This window comes from Silene latifolia, chromosome 9 (assembly GCF_048544455.1).
Source record: "Silene latifolia isolate original U9 population chromosome 9, ASM4854445v1, whole genome shotgun sequence".
Taxonomy (NCBI): Eukaryota; Viridiplantae; Streptophyta; class Magnoliopsida; order Caryophyllales; family Caryophyllaceae; genus Silene; species Silene latifolia.
Genome location: NC_133534.1, coordinates 7280584 through 7298519, shown reverse-complemented (window position 1 = coordinate 7298519; position 17936 = coordinate 7280584). Strand labels below are relative to the sequence as shown.

Genomic DNA, 17936 nt, shown 5'->3' with positions numbered 1-17936 from the left:
TGGGGATAGTCGAGCATATATTACTAATCCTCCATGAAATAAGATACTAACCGATATCGGCCCATTAGGTATAACACTTGTCGCCAATATACTTTTATTTAACAGGTTTTTTACGTTTTTATTCTTTTGTGAGAAGTATTTTTAATGAAACAGATTAAATTAATCTGTTTCTGTTTCATCTGTTGTCGCCAGTATTTATTTATTTATTTATTTTTTAATGAAACAGAAATAATTTGTTGAATGAGAGGGAGTAATTGGTAGGAGTAGTGATGATTTTAAACAATTGAGTAGCACATTCGTAACATGCTTGAGAGAATTTGATTTGGATCTAATATAAACAATAGTTGTACGAGACTCAACCTAATTATAACGGCTAGTTACACAAGCCCATGAAGTTATTCCAAAATCCTTAACCGACCACAACAACAGTCTTTTCCAGCTTGGCAATCCAACTACCTTGTCTACCTCATGTTTTGGACCTTCACTTTCACCGTGTTCTCTTAATTCAGCTCTTATAAAATTAAAATTTTACAGAGTAGTACTCCCTCTTATTCTCTATGTTCTTCCACAATTGGTTTTGGGTAGAATTTAGTGGGAGTATGATATGTGGATGTAAATAAAAGTAAGAGAGAGAATGTGGGGTCATAAGATATTGTAACCACAAAAGATAGACAAATAAGGAAAGTGGAAGATCTTAGTGAATTTGTCGTTTTAGGAAATGTGGAAGATGTTAGAGAATAGGAGGGAGTAATTTTTTCGAGTCATGTGAAAAAGGTGATGTTGAGGAGATTTGAACATTTTTATCATTTATACTATAATTTTTATTTGAACATTTACGATTGTTTAACTGTCTAAACGTAAGTAGAGTTGAGATGTTATATGAATGAATTTTTCAAAATAAATATTTTCATATAGTCGTCTAAAACTTGTATCAAGAGTATATTGTGAAATTGTGATGAATATGAGTTAAAAGTAACATCCTGAAATCTCTAAAAATAAATAGAGTCAATATGAATCTTAAAAACTTGATTGATTTAAGCAACCAATAAAAATATGTAAGTGTAACAAGTTTAAAACTTACAAGGGGAAATAAATTTACCCCCTTTTAGTATAACTCGACACAAATCTGTTCTAAATGAAAATGTGGTAGACTGGTAGTAGTAAATAAAAATCTATACATGTTGATTGAATTGAAAAAACACGGTGTAAATTTTAACGATTAATTTATCTGTAAACAATTAAAGGTAAGGAGCAAATACTATATATACATAGCTCAACACTCCAAATCCCAATACATTATTAGTCCATCATTTGAGTCACTTTCACCTTTCTCTAATCACAACAAGAAACTCTATCAAATTCCCAAAACTCAAACTAAAAAGTTCCAAAGTAAAGATTTCAACATTTTATACAAAGTTTCTTGTTTCATACTTTTGTACTATGAAGATTTCAATACCCTTAACAAAAATGAAAAAACCCATCACATTAAACTTAACATTCTTCAACAAAAACTCAAAAAAAGCCAAGAAATTCCAACTTCTTAAGCACTACAATTATGGTTTTATCCAAGAATACCAATTCTCTCCTTCCAACTCTCCACTAATTCTACGTCATAAAAGGCGGTACTCGGCCAACTTGGGTCGAAAGGAGACGAAAGGCAGAGACTTTCAATCAATGTTGTTTATGTGTAAGTGTTTCGGAGGTGGGTTTCGAGCTGAAGCTAGAGATGATGTTTATTCAATGGAGAATTGTCATGTTATTGAAGAAGAGTTGGAAATGTGTGAATTGGGTGTTAGTGAAGATGGATTGTCTTCGGTTGATGAAAAAGCAGATGAATTTATTCAGAAATTTTATGCTCAAATGAGAATGCAAAGTCATGAATTTTAGTAATTAGTGGTGTTAATTTGCTTGATTTTTTTTTTTTTTTTTTGGTGATGATGAAACCGGCAGTCGTTACCTTCGATGTGCTTTAGTAATTAGCGGTGTTAATTTGTTTGATTTACACATTCATTATTCATTGTTTTAGTGGCTTTATTTTTTATTTTATTTTATTTTTAGTTGTAATTTTATGAACATTGGAGTAATTTGTTGTAATTTTCCGTCGATTTTGTTTCCCAGCTTATCATGAAATTGTTTTTGAAGTAACTTGTTTGTTCTTTTTTATCCAATTCCTATTACACTTGTCAAATTCTTCTTTTTATATTTGCTTTATTATCAAATTTTATTATAAACTAAAATTATAAAACTCAAGGGCAACCTTGATGAATAACTTATCCCGAGTTTGCAGGGTATCTGGGTGTCGCTTGGCATGGCAAATTTTTTATTATAAAACTCAAAAACTACACCATCAGTTATAGTACATCAGATGCATAATCTACTTACTATATAATAACCAAGCTGCTCGCTACTATTGAAGAGCAAAATATATCGCTCCTTGTTCACAATAAGCTTAATTTATCGTGCTTACGCAAAGTCTCCATTAGAAGTAGGACCAGGATCATAACTTCTTCTTCTTCCTCCCGGAATTGAAGAATGTCACGCATCACCGAGATTCACTAACAAAACTCATTATTGAAAAATCAATCAAAATGTTAAATTATAAAGTTGACTAAAACCTTCCTAAGAACTCATAACGTTTAAGCCAAATTTTAATAACCATTAGCAATTACCCCCTCCACATTTCTATGTTCTTCCCATTTCATTATAATACTACTCACATATAATGGAGAAATGGGAAGAACATTAAAATGTGGAGGGAGTAATAAAAAAGCAGATTCAGTGTTAAATTTCCAAATTCCATTTACTAAAGCCTGCAGGTATGATTTTGGAAACTTGTACTTAGGATGATGACGGGGGATATGTGTACGAGATTTGGTTGAAAGGTGCACACCCATTAATTGATCGGCTAGTTTTGCTATAGACGGATATATCCGTCTATAACTAAAGACGGGTCAAATAGCTTGAAAATGGTGACATTTTTGGTCCCAACACCCCAGTCTTTAGTTATAGACGGATATGTGTCGTCTATAATGAGATTTTGTGTTAATTGAATAGGTTAAGTAAGATAACCACGAGTCACGACTTGAGACGCAAGGCAAGCCCAATTCCAACCCGAACCCATTTGTACACCCCTTTTAAAAAAAACGGAGGGTAGATAAAATCAAATATCACCGTTGGCGTTGGGTTTGTTTCCCTCCCCGTCACCTCACCTCACCCACTTTTTTACTCTCAAAAAACTCCCATCTTCCGCCTTCACTATATAAATCCTCTTCTCCCTCTTTTTTCATATTTTTTCACAATTCCTCCCAATTTCCTTCTTCCCTCATTAATGGTGATTTCCGCCGCCGACAACAATAATTCCTCCATGGCAACAACCACAAGAACATCCAAAAACCAATCAAATTTCCCGCCGTCTAAAACGGCGTCGTGGAGTCGTCACAACTTTACTTCAACTCCCACCTTTAATCTCACTTGGGGACGCCAACGCCATCTCCGTTGTGTCAAAGACCCTGAGTTATTCCTTCGTTCGCGATCGCCACCGCCGTCTTCATCATCGTCCGATGACGATGACGGGATTGGCGCCGTCAGGGAGAAACTCACCATCGATTTCCGCGCTCAAATCGATCAATTGAAAGCCACCTATCTCGCACCTCCGCCACCGCCGACGTCGACGGAAAATGACGTGGCAACGGAGAATCGTCCGTGGAATTTAAGAACTAGGAGAGCGGTGTGTAAGTTGCCGAACAATAGTAATTTTAACGGTAATATTATTGATCGGAAACCTAGTTCTTCGCCGGCGAGGAATTGTAACGGTAATTCTCCGGCGAGAAACGGTTATGGTGAAGTTGCGAGAGAGGAGAAAGGGAAAAGAGTCAAGTTCGCGGTTTCGCTTTCAAAGCGGGAAATTGAAGAGGATTTCTTGGCGATGGCGGGAGTTCGACCGGCGAGGCGACCGAAGAAACGGGCGAAATCGGTTCAGAAGCAAGTCGATGTAAGTTTACGGAGTAATTTGATTGTTTCGATTTGTTTTTACTGTTGAATTTGATTAATTTACTGTTACATTGAGTTAATTTGGGTGTTTTTGATGTGCAGGCGATGTGTCCTGGGTTTTGGTTGACGGAAATTAATGCTGATATGTATAAAGTGAATGAACAGATTCCTGATGATGCAAAGGTTTGATCTTTTCTTCGATTTTCGATGATAAAAGATCGTAATTTTCATTGATAGATTTGTGTGTTTTTGAATTGGTCGAAAGAATCTGATGTTTGTTTTTATTGTTTGATTGATTGCAGAGGTCGTGAGGAAGGTGGTAGATTTCGATAGGCGAAAACAGAAGGTTGACATTGTTGAACTTTGGTAAATGGTAAATGGTAAATGGTGATTGAAGGGTGGTAATAGATGATAGAGAGACGGGGTTATAGAGGGAAAGTATTGAAATTTTTCGGTGTTTTTCAATTTGTAAGTAATCTGTTTGTTGCGGTTTTTTGGAAATGCTAAATTGCTAATCTTTTGAGGTTCTTCTTGAAAAGAAGATTTTCTATTCGAATAATGTATTTCTTTTGAAATGTGAATGGAAATGCATTTGCTTTTATGATTTGTGTTCACTTGGACGCGGTTTAATGTGTTTGAATCCGAGAATGAATTTTGTTTGCTGTGCTGATTTGATTCCTGCAATGGTTTTTGATGAGAATATCATGATTAATTGTAAAGTTTGCATCTTTTTCGTCTGTGGTAGCTCCACTGTGCGCATGCCTTGCCCTAGTCAATCAGTAGTTTGAGTCGGGGCTTTTTGCAGATGAGGCATTCGTGACTTCGTGCTACTTCCAAGTTCCAATAGTCCATTCTTTTCTGTAATCGTCATGACTAACCAACTTACAAGCATTTTCTGTTGTCTTGTCAAGTCTGATTAATTCTCCGATTGTTGTTTTATGTGCGCTTTTAAAGGTCTCGCTGTTTTACAATTCATCTGGTAGTGATCAAATTTCCTTCTACAAGTATCTGCTCGTAAAAACTTGATTAACTAGTAGGGCAAGTACTTGATTTTCATGGCTCAAAAACTTGTGTTGTAATCTGTACTGTTTTTGCTGCTCTGAACACGTATTTTTTGCGAGTTGGTGGAAAAACTGAAGGCCGATGCTAATCTTACTGTTCTCAGTCTTTGTGCTCTTCATTTGTGTCATACTTTTGATCAATTGAACCTCATTTTACACTTTCAAGTACTCATTTAAATTCCCGCACGCTTTCTCTGACATTTGTATAGGATGCTGATAAGCGATTGCAGAGTGCCTTTCGAGTACTGTTGCAATAGATTGGTGTAGGTTGTTCCACATACAACCTGAACAACCTACATAGTTTTGAAACCTGTTTTATTTTCCGAAGTTCTGAATTTTTTCGTTTTCTTGATCAAAATTCCAAGCCTCCACGGTCATTCAAAGGTAATCTACTTTTTGCCCTTTTCATTTTTAAGCAGATTTGTCTCCCCCGTATACGCGATGTGCCCAGTTCTATAAACAGAGTCGGGTACAGGCGTGCATCAGATACTTGGTTATGATCTGTTTCGTTGATATCAAACATTCAAGCCGCTGTGCTTCATATAACTCACAAATCAAAACACCAAACTTCCTTAAATACCTGACTGTTCTTTGGTTATCCAATTGACCTACTAACTTCGTAACCCAGTATTTCTTTTCATAAGTACGAAGTAGCTTATAAGCCGGTCATGAGCGGGATCAGCATCGACACAATTCATTGCAAGGTTCACTAATCTCATCTCAGAGGTGCCTTTAAATTTTGATCGTCTTTTTTTTTTTTTTTTTTTTTTTGTGAATATTGTATTTTTTTTTTTTTTTTGATTAGGTAAGAAAACTAGATTGATCATCTAGCAGAGTAGACCAACCTATCTCATCCTTTCGAATGAGGGAGGTAAGTTGAAGCCACCTGCTATCAAACCACCTCGAAAGAGTTGGACATGAATGTCCAACAGAAGCCATGAAGTCAACAACCTTGTTGGCTTCACGAAAGCAATGTTTAATTATCACTTCATCGAAAAAATGAAGGTCTAATTTCACATCTTTGATAATACTAGAAATTTCCCACGGAATTTGCCAAGTACCTCGAATCGAGTTAATAACACATAAGTTATCACCCTCCACAATTAACTTTGAGATTCCTAAGTATTTAGCTGATAAAATACCTTCTTTTAAAGCAAGTGCTTCCGCAACAAGGATACTATTGGATCCGCACATTTTTGCTCCCAACAAAACGACTTTACCATTGTGATCTCTTATAGAATATCCTAAAGCAGCTTTATTACCTTCTATTCTCGATCCGTCAAAATTTAGCTTTAGGAAACCGTTTGTAGGTTTTTCCCACCAAATCTCTTCCTTACTAGAATTGTTTCTAGCTGACTCTTCTACCTCGGGATTGTTGAGATCCTTAAATCTAGTCACATTCCATGTCTTAGTGCTATTATTACATAAAGTAATAAGTTTGCTGATACTTAAATTAACATTATTTAAGATAATATCATTTCTATGGAACCATGCATTCCACCAAATAAAAATAATCTTTATAAAGTCATCTTTTGGAATTAAATCCTTGAGATAATTAAGTTTTGTTAGAAAACTTTGACTTGTAATAGTGCCATAATTTGACAAAAACTCGTTGAATTTGTGAATATTGTATGATCATTCATTTTTAGTGCTTTTATTTGGTCATTTTAGGTACTTGCCATTAGGGCTTGGTTTATTTCGGGCCATGTCCTTCAGGTCGGTAACTTCCGATTGCAACTACAAGGATTTTCCTTTAATCTACTGTCTTCAGGTCGTTTTGAGTCATATTGGATCATTTTGGATCCGAGGTAGTTTGGTGTCCTTTAATGCTTGTTTATAGACTAGATAGAGGTGATCAAATATGGGCTTGAGTTGGGTTAACATGATTTTTTTTGGCCCGGACATGCGCGTTAGCGGCCATAGCGGGTTTGGGTGGATTCAAGGGCTGGCCGGGCCTTTGTAAATTTTGAAAAATACATTGTTTAAGCCCGCTTTATTAGCGGGCTAGACAAGATGGTTCCAATGAGTCGTCACGTCCATGACTCTAGTCCTAGACAAATTGCAATTTCTATGAAATTGAAATTATTACCTGCAATTAGACGAGTTATTATTCTTATTCATACAAAATATACGATCATGTGCATTAAATATTTCATAAAAACACATTTGTGCGTAATTACGTATTGTTAATCCAAAATCAATATGCAATTACGCATCTATGGACACATACAATTGCTAACAAAACCATTTTAACTAAGAGAACCTTTGCGCCTTCATTTTTTCAAATCATGAGGGATATTGTGAAACTACCTCAAACCAATTATATATGATGATTTCCATACCATTGTTTACGCCAAGATCATAGTTGATCTTGGCGAGGTCTACAAAATTGTTCTAAGATCATATTTCGGTATTCAATTAATAATACAGAGTATTGTTAATTGTTAATATTAGGACTGTAAAATTTTCGTACTAGTATTATATAAAGACCATTTTCCCGTTCCCCTCCTATAAAAAAACAATGAAAGAAAAAAAATCTATGCCCATTTCAAACATAGACAACAAGGTAAAAGTGTAAAACTGGTTAAATTTGATTTTATGACGGTGATCACAACACGATTGTTCAATAAAACTCGTTCTTAATCCGTTTTGTTATACACAAAACATTTCGATGATTAATACTCTTAAAACAATGAGTGAAAAACGAATGACAGAAGGAAGAAGGAAAGATAGAATTGTATATCTTATTGATTGAACGAACGATACAAAGGCATAGCTTATATACAACCAACACAATATTTACTGTTAAGATACGTATAATACATTTGATATATCCGAATGATCTCGATATTATTCCATAATATCGTTTATCACTCCCCCTCAAGTTGGAGCACTTGGCAAGCTAATGCCCAACTTGGATCGAAGAAACCGAAATGCTTCTCCGCCTAATGCCTTTGTGAAAATGTCCGCAACTTGGTCTTTACTTCGTATATAGGATGTCGAGATTGTCTTGTTCAAAATATGATGACGTATAAAATGACAATCTACCTCAATGTGCTTCGTACGATCGTGGAAAACCGGATTTTTAGCAATACTTAATGCGGCTGTGTTATCACAAAACACTTCAATGGGTGAATTATGCTCAATTCCGAGTGACTTGAGAAAGGACTTGAGCCAAATTACTTCACTAGTCACGGCACCCAATGCTCGATATTCCGCTTCTGCACTGGACTTGGCAACAGTTGTTTGCTTCCTTGCTTTCCACGAGATTGGTGATTGACCCAACATTACAAAATAGCCGGTTAAAGACCTCCGTGTTAATGGGCATCTAGCGTAATCGGAATCCGAGTAACCTCGTAACAACAAATCTGAATTTCGCTCTATCACAATTCCTTTCCCCGGACTTCCTTTAATATATCGAATGGCCCTTAACACGGCATCCCAATGTTCCTTCCTCGGGGCATGTACAAATTGCGACAAAATGTGGACGACATAAACTAAGTCGGGTCTCGTTATGGTCAAATAAATGAGCCGTCCAACTAGTCGTCGATACTTAATTGGGTCGTGCAACAAGTCTCCGTCAGCCAAAGCTAATTGATGATTAGGTTGGATAGGTATATCAATCGGTTTTGCTCCCTCCAAACCCGCTTCTTGAACAATTTCTAAGGCATATTTTCGTTGACTAAGGAAAAGCCCTTTTGACCCGGTTGCAACCTCAATTCCTAAGAAATATTTTAGCCTCCCGAGGTCTTTTATACCAAAGCTACGATCAAGAAATAATTTTAGACGGCTACTCGCTACCTCGTTATCACTTACAATGATCATATCATCAACATAGACCAAAATTCCCATAAAAATTCCGTTCTTATTGTAAGTGAATAGCGAGTAGTCAGCCATAGATTGAACAAAGCCATACCTTGTTAATGAATCCGTTAATTTAGCAAACCAATTACGCGAAGCTTGCTTTAGCCCATATAACGATTTCATCAATCTACAAACCTTGGTCGAGCCTCCTTTTTCGAAACCAGGTGGCATTCGCATATACACCTCCTCATCTAAATCTCCGTGAAGGAACGCATTATTGACGTCTAATTGGGTAATAGACCATCCTTTCGTAATAGCTACAGCGAGCAAACAACGAACACTCGTCATCTTCGCAACAGGAGCAAAAGTTTCATGGTAGTCTACTCCCTCAACCTGGGTGTAGCCTTGCGCGACCAATCTCGCTTTGTATCTTTCAATGGTACCATCCGCCTTATACTTCACTTTGTATACCCACCGACACCCAATGGGTTTTTTATTGTTGGGAAGATCCACAATTTTCCAAGTCCCATTCATCTCAAGTGCATCGAACTCTCTTGCCATTGCCTCCTGCCACTCCTTTATTTTCGAGGCCTCATAATAATTTCTTGGTTCATGAATTGCATCAACTTTGGCCAAAAAAGTCCTGTAATTACCAGAAAAACAATCGGTGGTGACGTAATTAATCAAAGGATAACGAGTACCTTTCTTCTTGGATGATGATTGAAGCGAGTGAGCAGTGTCAGTGACAGTGGGGTGTATGAGCCGAGTGGATTTGCAAAAATAATCCTTTTTCCAATAAGGATCAAACTTTTGACGAGCGCCTCTCCCAACGGCCCCTGTATCAGCTGCATTATCGTCAGTAACCATCTGCTCAACATTTTCTGAACTGGGTATGGCTGCTGCCTCTTTGTCAAGACTTTCATTTACGACCCGCTGTTCTATCTCTCCTGTTTCAGTAACACGTACATCGTCTGCTTGTACTTTACTTTCTGAGGTTTTGTCCTCTTCATGTTGGGTAGGATACTCACCCACAAAGGGTGTTGCTTCGGGTGAAAGTACTTCAGGTGAGTTAATTGGGCTAATGATTTTCTGATTGGTGGATTCAATATTTGCATAATGAAAAACATTCTCATAGAAAATTACGTCTCTTGACTCAAAAATACATTTCTTCTTTAAGTCGTAGACCTTCCACCCTTTTTTGTTACTAGGATAGCCAACAAAAATACACCTTTTTCCTCTTTCATTAAATTTATCTTTGGGTTTATCTTTATTATGCGCATAACAAACACACCCGAAGACCCGAACATTCTCCAAAATGGGTCGAGTACCGTATAAAAGCTCATAGGGAGTCAGCCCGTTAAGTATGAGAGTTGGTGTCCTATTTATTAAATAGGCGGCGGTTAGAACACACTCCCCCCAAAATTCAATAGGTAAGTCACCTTGGAAACGAAGGGCTCTTGCTCTTTCTAGAATATATCTATGCCTTCGCTCCACCCGACCATTTTGTTGCGGGGTGTCAACTTGGCTAGTTTGAAAAATCATACCGTGTTCATTGTAAAAATCTTTCATAGCGTTGGACAGAAATTCCGTTTCATTATCACTTTGCACTACTTTCACTTCTTTTCCAAATTGTGTCTTAGCCATTTTACAAAAATTAATCATGAGTTGACTCACTTCTCCCCTATCCCGCATTAATCGGACCCAAACATGTCTACTTCGGTCATCAACAATAGTAAGGAAATAACTTGCTCCCGACAAACTTTTAGTGTGATATGGACCCCAAATGTCACAATGAATTAAAGAAAACAAATCCTTACTTCTCTTATAATTAGGCTTAAAAACCGAACGAGTTTGTTTGGCTCGACAACACGGGTCACAAATATTATTTGAATCCCAAGATAAAGTAAAACCAACTAAATCAGAAAAAAGAGGTAAAATACGGCTAGACGGGTGTCCGAGCCTTGCGTGCCATAAGCGTGAATTAATGTTTGTACTTGCCTTGGCCACCATATGTCGTTGTTCACCCTTGAAATAATAGACCCCGTCACTGTGCTCACCCCTCCCAATCTTCATCCTCGTAGATTGGTCATGTATTATACAATGATCATTATAAAAAGTCACAACACAATTATTCTCGGTAATTAATTGTTGTATAGAAATTAAATCACAGGTTAAGGACGGGACATAGAGCACATCTTTAAGCGTAAAATGGTTATTTAATGTTACTTGTCCATGTTCCTGTGTCACAATCTGTGACCCATCGGGTAAGCTGACCGTAGACACCTTGCCTTGCCAAATATCATCTAGCAATTCTCGTCTACCTGTCATGTGATGCGAACATCCGCTATCGAGTAACCAACGACCGTATTGATTATTTTTCATACCTGAATTCTGCTGGCTGCTTTTGCCCTTATTACTCAAAAGGCTACGCAACTGTATCACCTCATCAGGAGTTAAATTCTGTTTCTGGAATTCTCCTTCAGTCACGGTGGCCGCATGTGCCTGTTGATTGGGTCCACCATTGCCTCTACCGCCTTCCACAATCACCGGTTTCTTGACGGTACCCTCGATGAAACTCAATTTGTTTTTAGCATCGAGACCGTTTCTAACCGCATCCGCCCACAAAGAATAAGTATTCCCATCGAAAAAAGAATGGGATAAGGAAAGATTGGGGCTTTCACTTGGATGAAGGTATAATGGTGAAGAAGGGGGTATTGACTCATATTTTTTATCAAATTTTACGGGAATTCCGTCTTCCTTTGTCATCTTAATTATCTTCGTGATGAAAGGAAAAAAAATATGAACCAGGATCAAATACGCTCTGATGCCATGAAAAACGAATGACAGAAGGAAGAAGGAAAGATAGAATTGTATATCTTATTGATTGAACGAACAATACAAAGGCATAGCTTATATACAACCAACACAATATTTACTTCCCTAATATAAGTATATAAAAGGAACTAAATACAAAATAACCAAAAACTGTTAAGATACGTATAATACATTTGATATATCCGAATGATCTCGATATTATTCCATAATATCGTTTATCAATGAGAAATTTTGTTATTAATTCTACAAATCTTTCCTCTCCTATACCAAAAATTCTAATGGTTTAACCCTCAAAATGATTCACTCATGATAAGATTATAGGAGGGAGAAGATTGCATAAGGAAATTGTAAATTGTTATTGATAATGTGATGATTGATCGATCAGAATACGAGGATATATATAATAAATTACAATACCCTAAACCCTATACGGTAGCCGTCATATCTTGTGACCTAACCCTAATGGGCCTAATATCCTAATAACTCAAGACTCTCCAAACTCACCCGCACCGCGCAAATATAACTCGGAATGAAAGAATGAACACAAAGAGTACATTGAAATGTCTTTTGCTCGAATGAGGTACTTTCCAAGATTGAATTTATTATTGCAGGATTGAGGGTTACAATTTTCGTAGCTCTCTTGATTCCGTCTCTAATGGATTTAAGGGGTTTTGATAGTACTACGAGGGTCTTATCGATTTAATCTCGTAGGGAGATGATGTGGTCGTTTTGTAACTTATTTCATCCTACCTACAATAAGACGGGGTGATTTGACCTCATCCATCTACTCTCCTTAAACTTTAAACACAACCATTATAATTATAATTGTAGTAGCTTGGAGGGTAAGACGGTATATTCTAAAAGTATCCTAAGATATTATAACATTATTTTCTGATAATTATCTCTAAAATACCAAAGATAATACTCCCTCCCATCCACTCTTTTCTTCCCTATTTCTTAAAACGGATTATTCAGGTTTTCTTCCCCTTTCCTTTTTGAGAAAGCTTTTATTAATATTATACTCATACCTCTCTCCACTCATCAAACCCCACTATATCCTTTATTAATATTTAATTCTAATTATTCCTACCTCTCTCTAATAACCAAACCCCACCCATCACCTTTATTAATATTTAATCCTAATCATTCATACCTCTCTCCAATTACCAAACCCCACTCATATCTTTATCAATATTATACTCCACCCTTAATCTCCGTGCCCACCTTAAATGGGAAGAAAAGAGTGGATAGGAGGGAGTATAAAATATATAATTGGGACAGAGGGAATATTTTGAAGTTTCGAACCTTTGCTTCTCATGAGAGGTTATGCTCAAAATTAGAGTAAGAATCCTTCCAATCTTGTTTGTAGTTTGCAATTGTAGAAAGCATAAGTGTCTGTAGAGAACGTAACGCATCAAAGCAAAGTTTTCTATTCTTTTATTCTTACCTTCACTCTTAAATCAAAACATTAAGCGTATAACATTCAATAACCTGAAAAGTTCCTTAACTTTTGACGGTATAAAAATACTAAAGAGTGTAAGTTTAAGCCACAAACAAACATGGAAAACATTCGAGAGCACGGTCGGCAAAGAGCTCCGATGTACTCGGATGACGACCTTATGCCGCTACTTCAAGAATTGCACATTCCTACTTATTCCTCTGACGATTATATACGTCCTAAGTTGTCAATTGTTGAGAAGTTAATCAACCGTGCCACAGACACCATAGACGAAGGTACAAAGGTAAGTTTCCTTTAATTGTTTGCCCACATTTTATTTGATACGGAGTACTTTACTCAGTACTCTGTATTATGGCTCATTTGACGCCAAAAAAAAAAAAAATTATATAGTCAGTCTAGCTCCTTCAAAAGTTAAGAAAATTTGTTTCTTTTTAATGCGTAACATTGAGTTGAGCCAATTGAGAATATAACGAGGTACGAGTATGTTTTAATATAAGATTGACCTATATGTTGTACGATAACATTGAGTTAAACTCTTACAGAATAAACATTATATAAAAATTATTAACGCATAAATGATGGTCTTCTCACCAAAAAAAAAAATCTCATTCCTTCTCTTTATTACGAGTATTATTTTTAGATAAATATTATAACATCTCGTATTATTGTTAAAGTAAATAATGTTGGTGATTTAAGAGTAATTATCGGTTCATTTGGCGTAATTAAGGTCGGTTCATTGATGGGTAATTTCGAAATAATATAATACGAGTTCGGGAAGTACGGAGTGTACGCTCGTATAATTATTTACGGATTGCGGAATAGTTTTCGTTCGAATAACTATGACGGGATTGCAGTAATTAAATTCCGCGTAATTTAATTAATTGCATCTGAATTTCTGAAGAGTTGCAACCCTTCAGAAATACATCACCCTGTTTTCTCTTTTTCCCGAAATCCTTCCTATATATATAGATGAAGGATGAGAAGAAAATAACACAGAAAAATTAATCTTCTTTTGCATCAAGGAACGTATAACAATCTACACAAAATATTTCTATATTACGTTTCTGTTTTTTGTGCCAAAAATTAGAGGGCACCCTCTTATCTCAGTAGAACGTTATACCCAAGCACTGTTAAGGGTCGAATTATTCTATTATGAAAGTGGAGTCGATTCGTGCAGTTTTATTGTCAATTCTTTTTTCGTACATACTCAAACTCTAACAAATAACCTCTGTTTATGCAAAATTCTTGATAGTTGATACAGGAAGCCTTATCGGAGGACGACGAAATAAGAAAAAATCAAGAAATAATAGGAAGCGTATCGTGCCAGGTAATTCATTATCATTTATCAACCAATAATTTGTCATGAATTCAAATTGATGTTGCGACGTACAAAGGCCTATACTAACTTATGAACCTCAATAACCCGCTATTATTAAATGAGATCAAAAAGCTATTATAACACCGTTGTACATTAGAAAACAGTCTTAAAAGGAAACTAAATGTGCATTTTGTAAATTATTGTCGGAATTCTTTCATAATTTTGAACATTTAGTAATAGTGTTTTGAAAAATATATTGTGAAAAAGGTGATGATTGCAGGTTACAAGAGAGATTTTGAATGGTAACGATGCACACACGGTCACAATTGGGGTGCTCAAGTACTTAAGAAACTTCAGTTGGGAAAAAGGATTGGTGTTCACTTTAACAGCATTTGGTATCACCTTTGGGGATTTTTGGCTCCTTGTCCGGATTTATGCCAACAACGCTGTTAACGAACCCATGACAGCCGGTCAGAGGGAACCGACATCGTCTGCAAACAAAGACGCTTACAAGTTTCAAATTGAAGCTAATAATGATTTCATCAAAAGCCTGCTTAATACAACCGAACACCTTATCTATATTGTACAACAACTACCTTATTTTATTGTTCAAGAAATGTTCGGGGTCGGACTAACAAAGTCTAATCGATTTCCCATATATGTGTACTGGATAATGAGAGGTGCAATTGTTGCTGCAACCCAGATCATTATTTTGTCTAGCAAGGGACTTGATCAGTAAGCCAGCCTATTTAAAATTATAATATTTTTTTTAATGTCAAATATATTCATAATAAAACTTGGATTTGTCTAGGAAAGCTATAATTCAAGGAGTTAGTTGATGGAATTTCCTTTTGAGTTTATTTTATATTTATATATTGTGATGTACAGACATTTGGTAGGGATTTCATATCCAAAGGAATTTGATAAGCTCAAATCACTCAACCAAGAGTTGATGCTCAAATTCTCTGAATTTGAAGATCGAGCAAGTAAGTAAATGTGTTCCTAATACTTCATCTAATACTTCACTCAACCAATAATTTTAAATTATACGATTTTATTTAAGCAGGCAAGTGGCGTAACTTTCCACGACTTGACACCCATTCGGATGTTGTCGAAATGATGAAGACAGTTATCAAACCAGAAAAAGACTTGCATCCATTGTACCATAGTCTGACCAACAGAAAGGTATGTCCTTGGATTGATCAAGTGGGATAATGCTAGCTAGTCTAACAACCTAACCCTCTCGAGTGTAGGTAGTTTCTTGGGTCTGTAAAGGTCTCACTCTCGTGAATAACCCCCAACCGAGTCCAAGGCATTTAAGGTAAACATTTTAGTCCCAACTAAGGTCTTTCTCACTCCCACCGATGAAATCCCCTAGCCAAATGGTAGAGCCACTTTAGGTAGGTCTCACTTCCCAAGCCTACCTATATCCGCTACTAAAGCCCAACTCTTGTTGATTGCCTAATTAAGTTGCCCAAAATCGGCCCAACTCCCGTTGATAACACCAAATAGTTGGACAAAATTCAAACATGAACTTTGAATTAACTCAGAAAAAATACATATAAGCTCGGATTCTTATACCTTAGTTGTACAATGCTTATGGTACAACTGGATCTATAATCCTATTTGTGCAAATTCGCAATAATTTTTAATTTGGCGTGTTGACTATTTGTTACTCTACGGTCTTTTAAAGCTCGAAACCTCAATGCTTTATGTAATGTGTATGGCAGGACAATCTCGACGTGTTGAATGGGAAACGTGTGCTCCTACTCATCTCAGGGCTAAACATTGCTTCTGAAGATATAGCAAATCTTAAGCATGTTACCATTGACTCTGAAAGAGATGTAATTGTGTGGATACCCATCTTAAAGCACTCGATCTCAGGGTCAGACGATGTCCAAAATCAATTAGAGACCTTGCAAAATTTGATGCCTTGGTATTCTATTCATCAACCTTCACTAATTGAAGACGGCGCAATAGAGGCCTTTAGACTGGAATGGGACTTCAAAGATAGGCCTATTCTTGTTGTTTTAAGTCCCAAGGCAAATGTGCTCAACTTTAATGCAATTTTCATGGTGAGAATTTGGCAAAATCTACCTATTGATAGCCTTACGAGGGTGATGGAGCGACAACTATGGGAGAAGGAAACATGGAACCTCGAACTTCTTATAAATGATATTGATCCAATCATTCAAGAATGGGTAAGTTCCATCTATTATGAGCCTTCATACAAATTTCCATTCTTCAAATAACATGCGTATATTTGAACTTTGATGAAACTTTGAATCCGAATGTTGCTTAACTTAAATGAAGTTGGAGATTAGAAGTAAAATAAATTGTTGTTTTCCGGTATAATGAGCTATTCCACTTATTACGAGTTTGGTTTGTTATGATATCTTCGTGAACTCATTCTAGGGTTCGATACTTATCTATGACACTTTTATAACAAAGTCTTATTAAAAAGGTATATATAAAAATTTGATGACCATTTGTCTCAATTATTTGTTTATTTTTTTATTAAAATACCTCTCACAAATAATATAAAGGTAAATAAATGATTGTGACCAAAGAAATATTAAAATTGAACTATTTCTACCGAGATGTGCATTTAATTTTAGCTCTTGTCAAACAGATTCGAGATGGAAGTTACATTTTAATGTATGGAGGCGATGACATAGACTGGATACGAAATTTCATAAAGCAGTCACAGTCTGTATCATGTAATCTGTTTGTCCATGTAGAGATGGTTTATGTCGGAAATAGCCACAACAAAGACCGTGGTTGCAAGGTGGAGGATGTGATCATGACGGAAAAATTGAGCCATTGTTTACCAGAATCAAGTAGGGCATATTTTTGGTTACGAATTAATAGCATGGTAGCGTCCAAAAAGAGATTCGGAGGGATCAATTATCATAGGGATAAACTATCACAAGAGATTTTAAGATTTATCAGTCATAAAGAATGGGCTTTGCTTGCAAAAGGATCAACTATCATAGGCCAAGGGCCAGGCCGAATTGCCATGACGGCCCTTGAAGATATAGAGAAATGGAGGACAATGTCTTTAAAATAATAAGTCTACTCTAATTTGGATTAATACAATAACTAGTTTAAACCCGTGCAAAATTGCACGGGTATGTATTTGGGCCGATATTAATGTTTTTGGATGTTTTTTTTTTTTTTTTTTTTTTTTTTTTTTGCATTTCTATTGTATTTATCTAGTTGGTCTAAACCAACGATCTACATAATTAATGTTTAAACTTGTTACAAATACTTGTTCACATGCAATGCTTTAAGAGGAAATAACAAAAGATATTTTTTTTAAAATATATCGTACTATCTAGTTATTAAAAATTATGCATGTAATTTATTCGCATTATATGTAATTCAATCTCGTAATTAAATGTAATTCCTTCTCGTAATTATGTAATTTTATTATTATTTTTTTTTTTAAATTATGTAATTCATTTAT

At 36.0% G+C, this 17936-nt stretch overlaps 3 protein-coding genes across 4 annotated transcripts; all 3 read left to right on the top strand.

Annotated features, from left to right (window-relative positions):
* The first annotated feature begins 1259 nt into the window (after nucleotides 1–1259).
* Nucleotides 1260–2020, top strand: LOC141598941 (uncharacterized). The gene has a single exon (XM_074418781.1). It carries the CDS (start codon nucleotides 1441–1443, stop codon nucleotides 1885–1887), a length of 447 nt encoding a protein of 148 aa, XP_074274882.1. The 5' UTR covers nucleotides 1260–1440; the 3' UTR covers nucleotides 1888–2020.
* A 1173-nt stretch (nucleotides 2021–3193) lies between these two features.
* On the top strand, nucleotides 3194–4604 carry LOC141598940 (uncharacterized). Its single transcript, XM_074418780.1, has 3 exons — nucleotides 3194–3991; nucleotides 4093–4173; nucleotides 4293–4604. Exons 1-3 carry the CDS (start codon nucleotides 3329–3331, stop codon nucleotides 4299–4301), a joined length of 753 nt encoding a protein of 250 aa, XP_074274881.1. The 5' UTR covers nucleotides 3194–3328; the 3' UTR covers nucleotides 4302–4604.
* Nucleotides 4605–13194: 8590 nt separating this feature from the next.
* On the top strand, nucleotides 13195–17644 carry LOC141598939 (protein SIEVE ELEMENT OCCLUSION B-like). 2 transcript variants are annotated; one of them, XM_074418779.1, is made up of 7 exons: nucleotides 13195–13432; nucleotides 14411–14476; nucleotides 14748–15202; nucleotides 15356–15453; nucleotides 15534–15652; nucleotides 16198–16668; nucleotides 17100–17644. In XM_074418779.1, exons 1-7 carry the CDS (start codon nucleotides 13250–13252, stop codon nucleotides 17535–17537), a joined length of 1830 nt encoding a protein of 609 aa, XP_074274880.1. In that variant the 5' UTR covers nucleotides 13195–13249; the 3' UTR covers nucleotides 17538–17644. The 2 variants fall into 2 exon arrangements, with proteins under 2 accessions (XP_074274880.1, XP_074274879.1); XM_074418778.1 differs by having other exon boundaries at nucleotides 14402–14476.
* The last annotated feature ends 292 nt before the right edge of the window (nucleotides 17645–17936 follow it).

Excerpts from the sequence above, each read along its gene's own strand:
- LOC141598941 (XM_074418781.1), top strand. The coding sequence starts at position 1,441 with ATGAAGATTTCAATACCCTTAACAAAAATGAAAAAACCCATCACATTA.
- LOC141598940 (XM_074418780.1), top strand. The coding sequence starts at position 3,329 with ATGGTGATTTCCGCCGCCGACAACAATAATTCCTCCATGGCAACAACC. Across the intron at positions 3,992-4,092 it reads CGGTTCAGAAGCAAGTCGAT|GCGATGTGTCCTGGGTTTTG; the intron begins GTAAGTTTACGG and ends TTTGATGTGCAG.
- LOC141598939 (XM_074418778.1), top strand. The coding sequence starts at position 13,250 with ATGGAAAACATTCGAGAGCACGGTCGGCAAAGAGCTCCGATGTACTCG. Across the intron at positions 15,454-15,533 it reads TGAATTTGAAGATCGAGCAA|GCAAGTGGCGTAACTTTCCA; the intron begins GTAAGTAAATGT and ends TTATTTAAGCAG. Across the intron at positions 15,653-16,197 it reads ATAGTCTGACCAACAGAAAG|GACAATCTCGACGTGTTGAA; the intron begins GTATGTCCTTGG and ends TGTGTATGGCAG.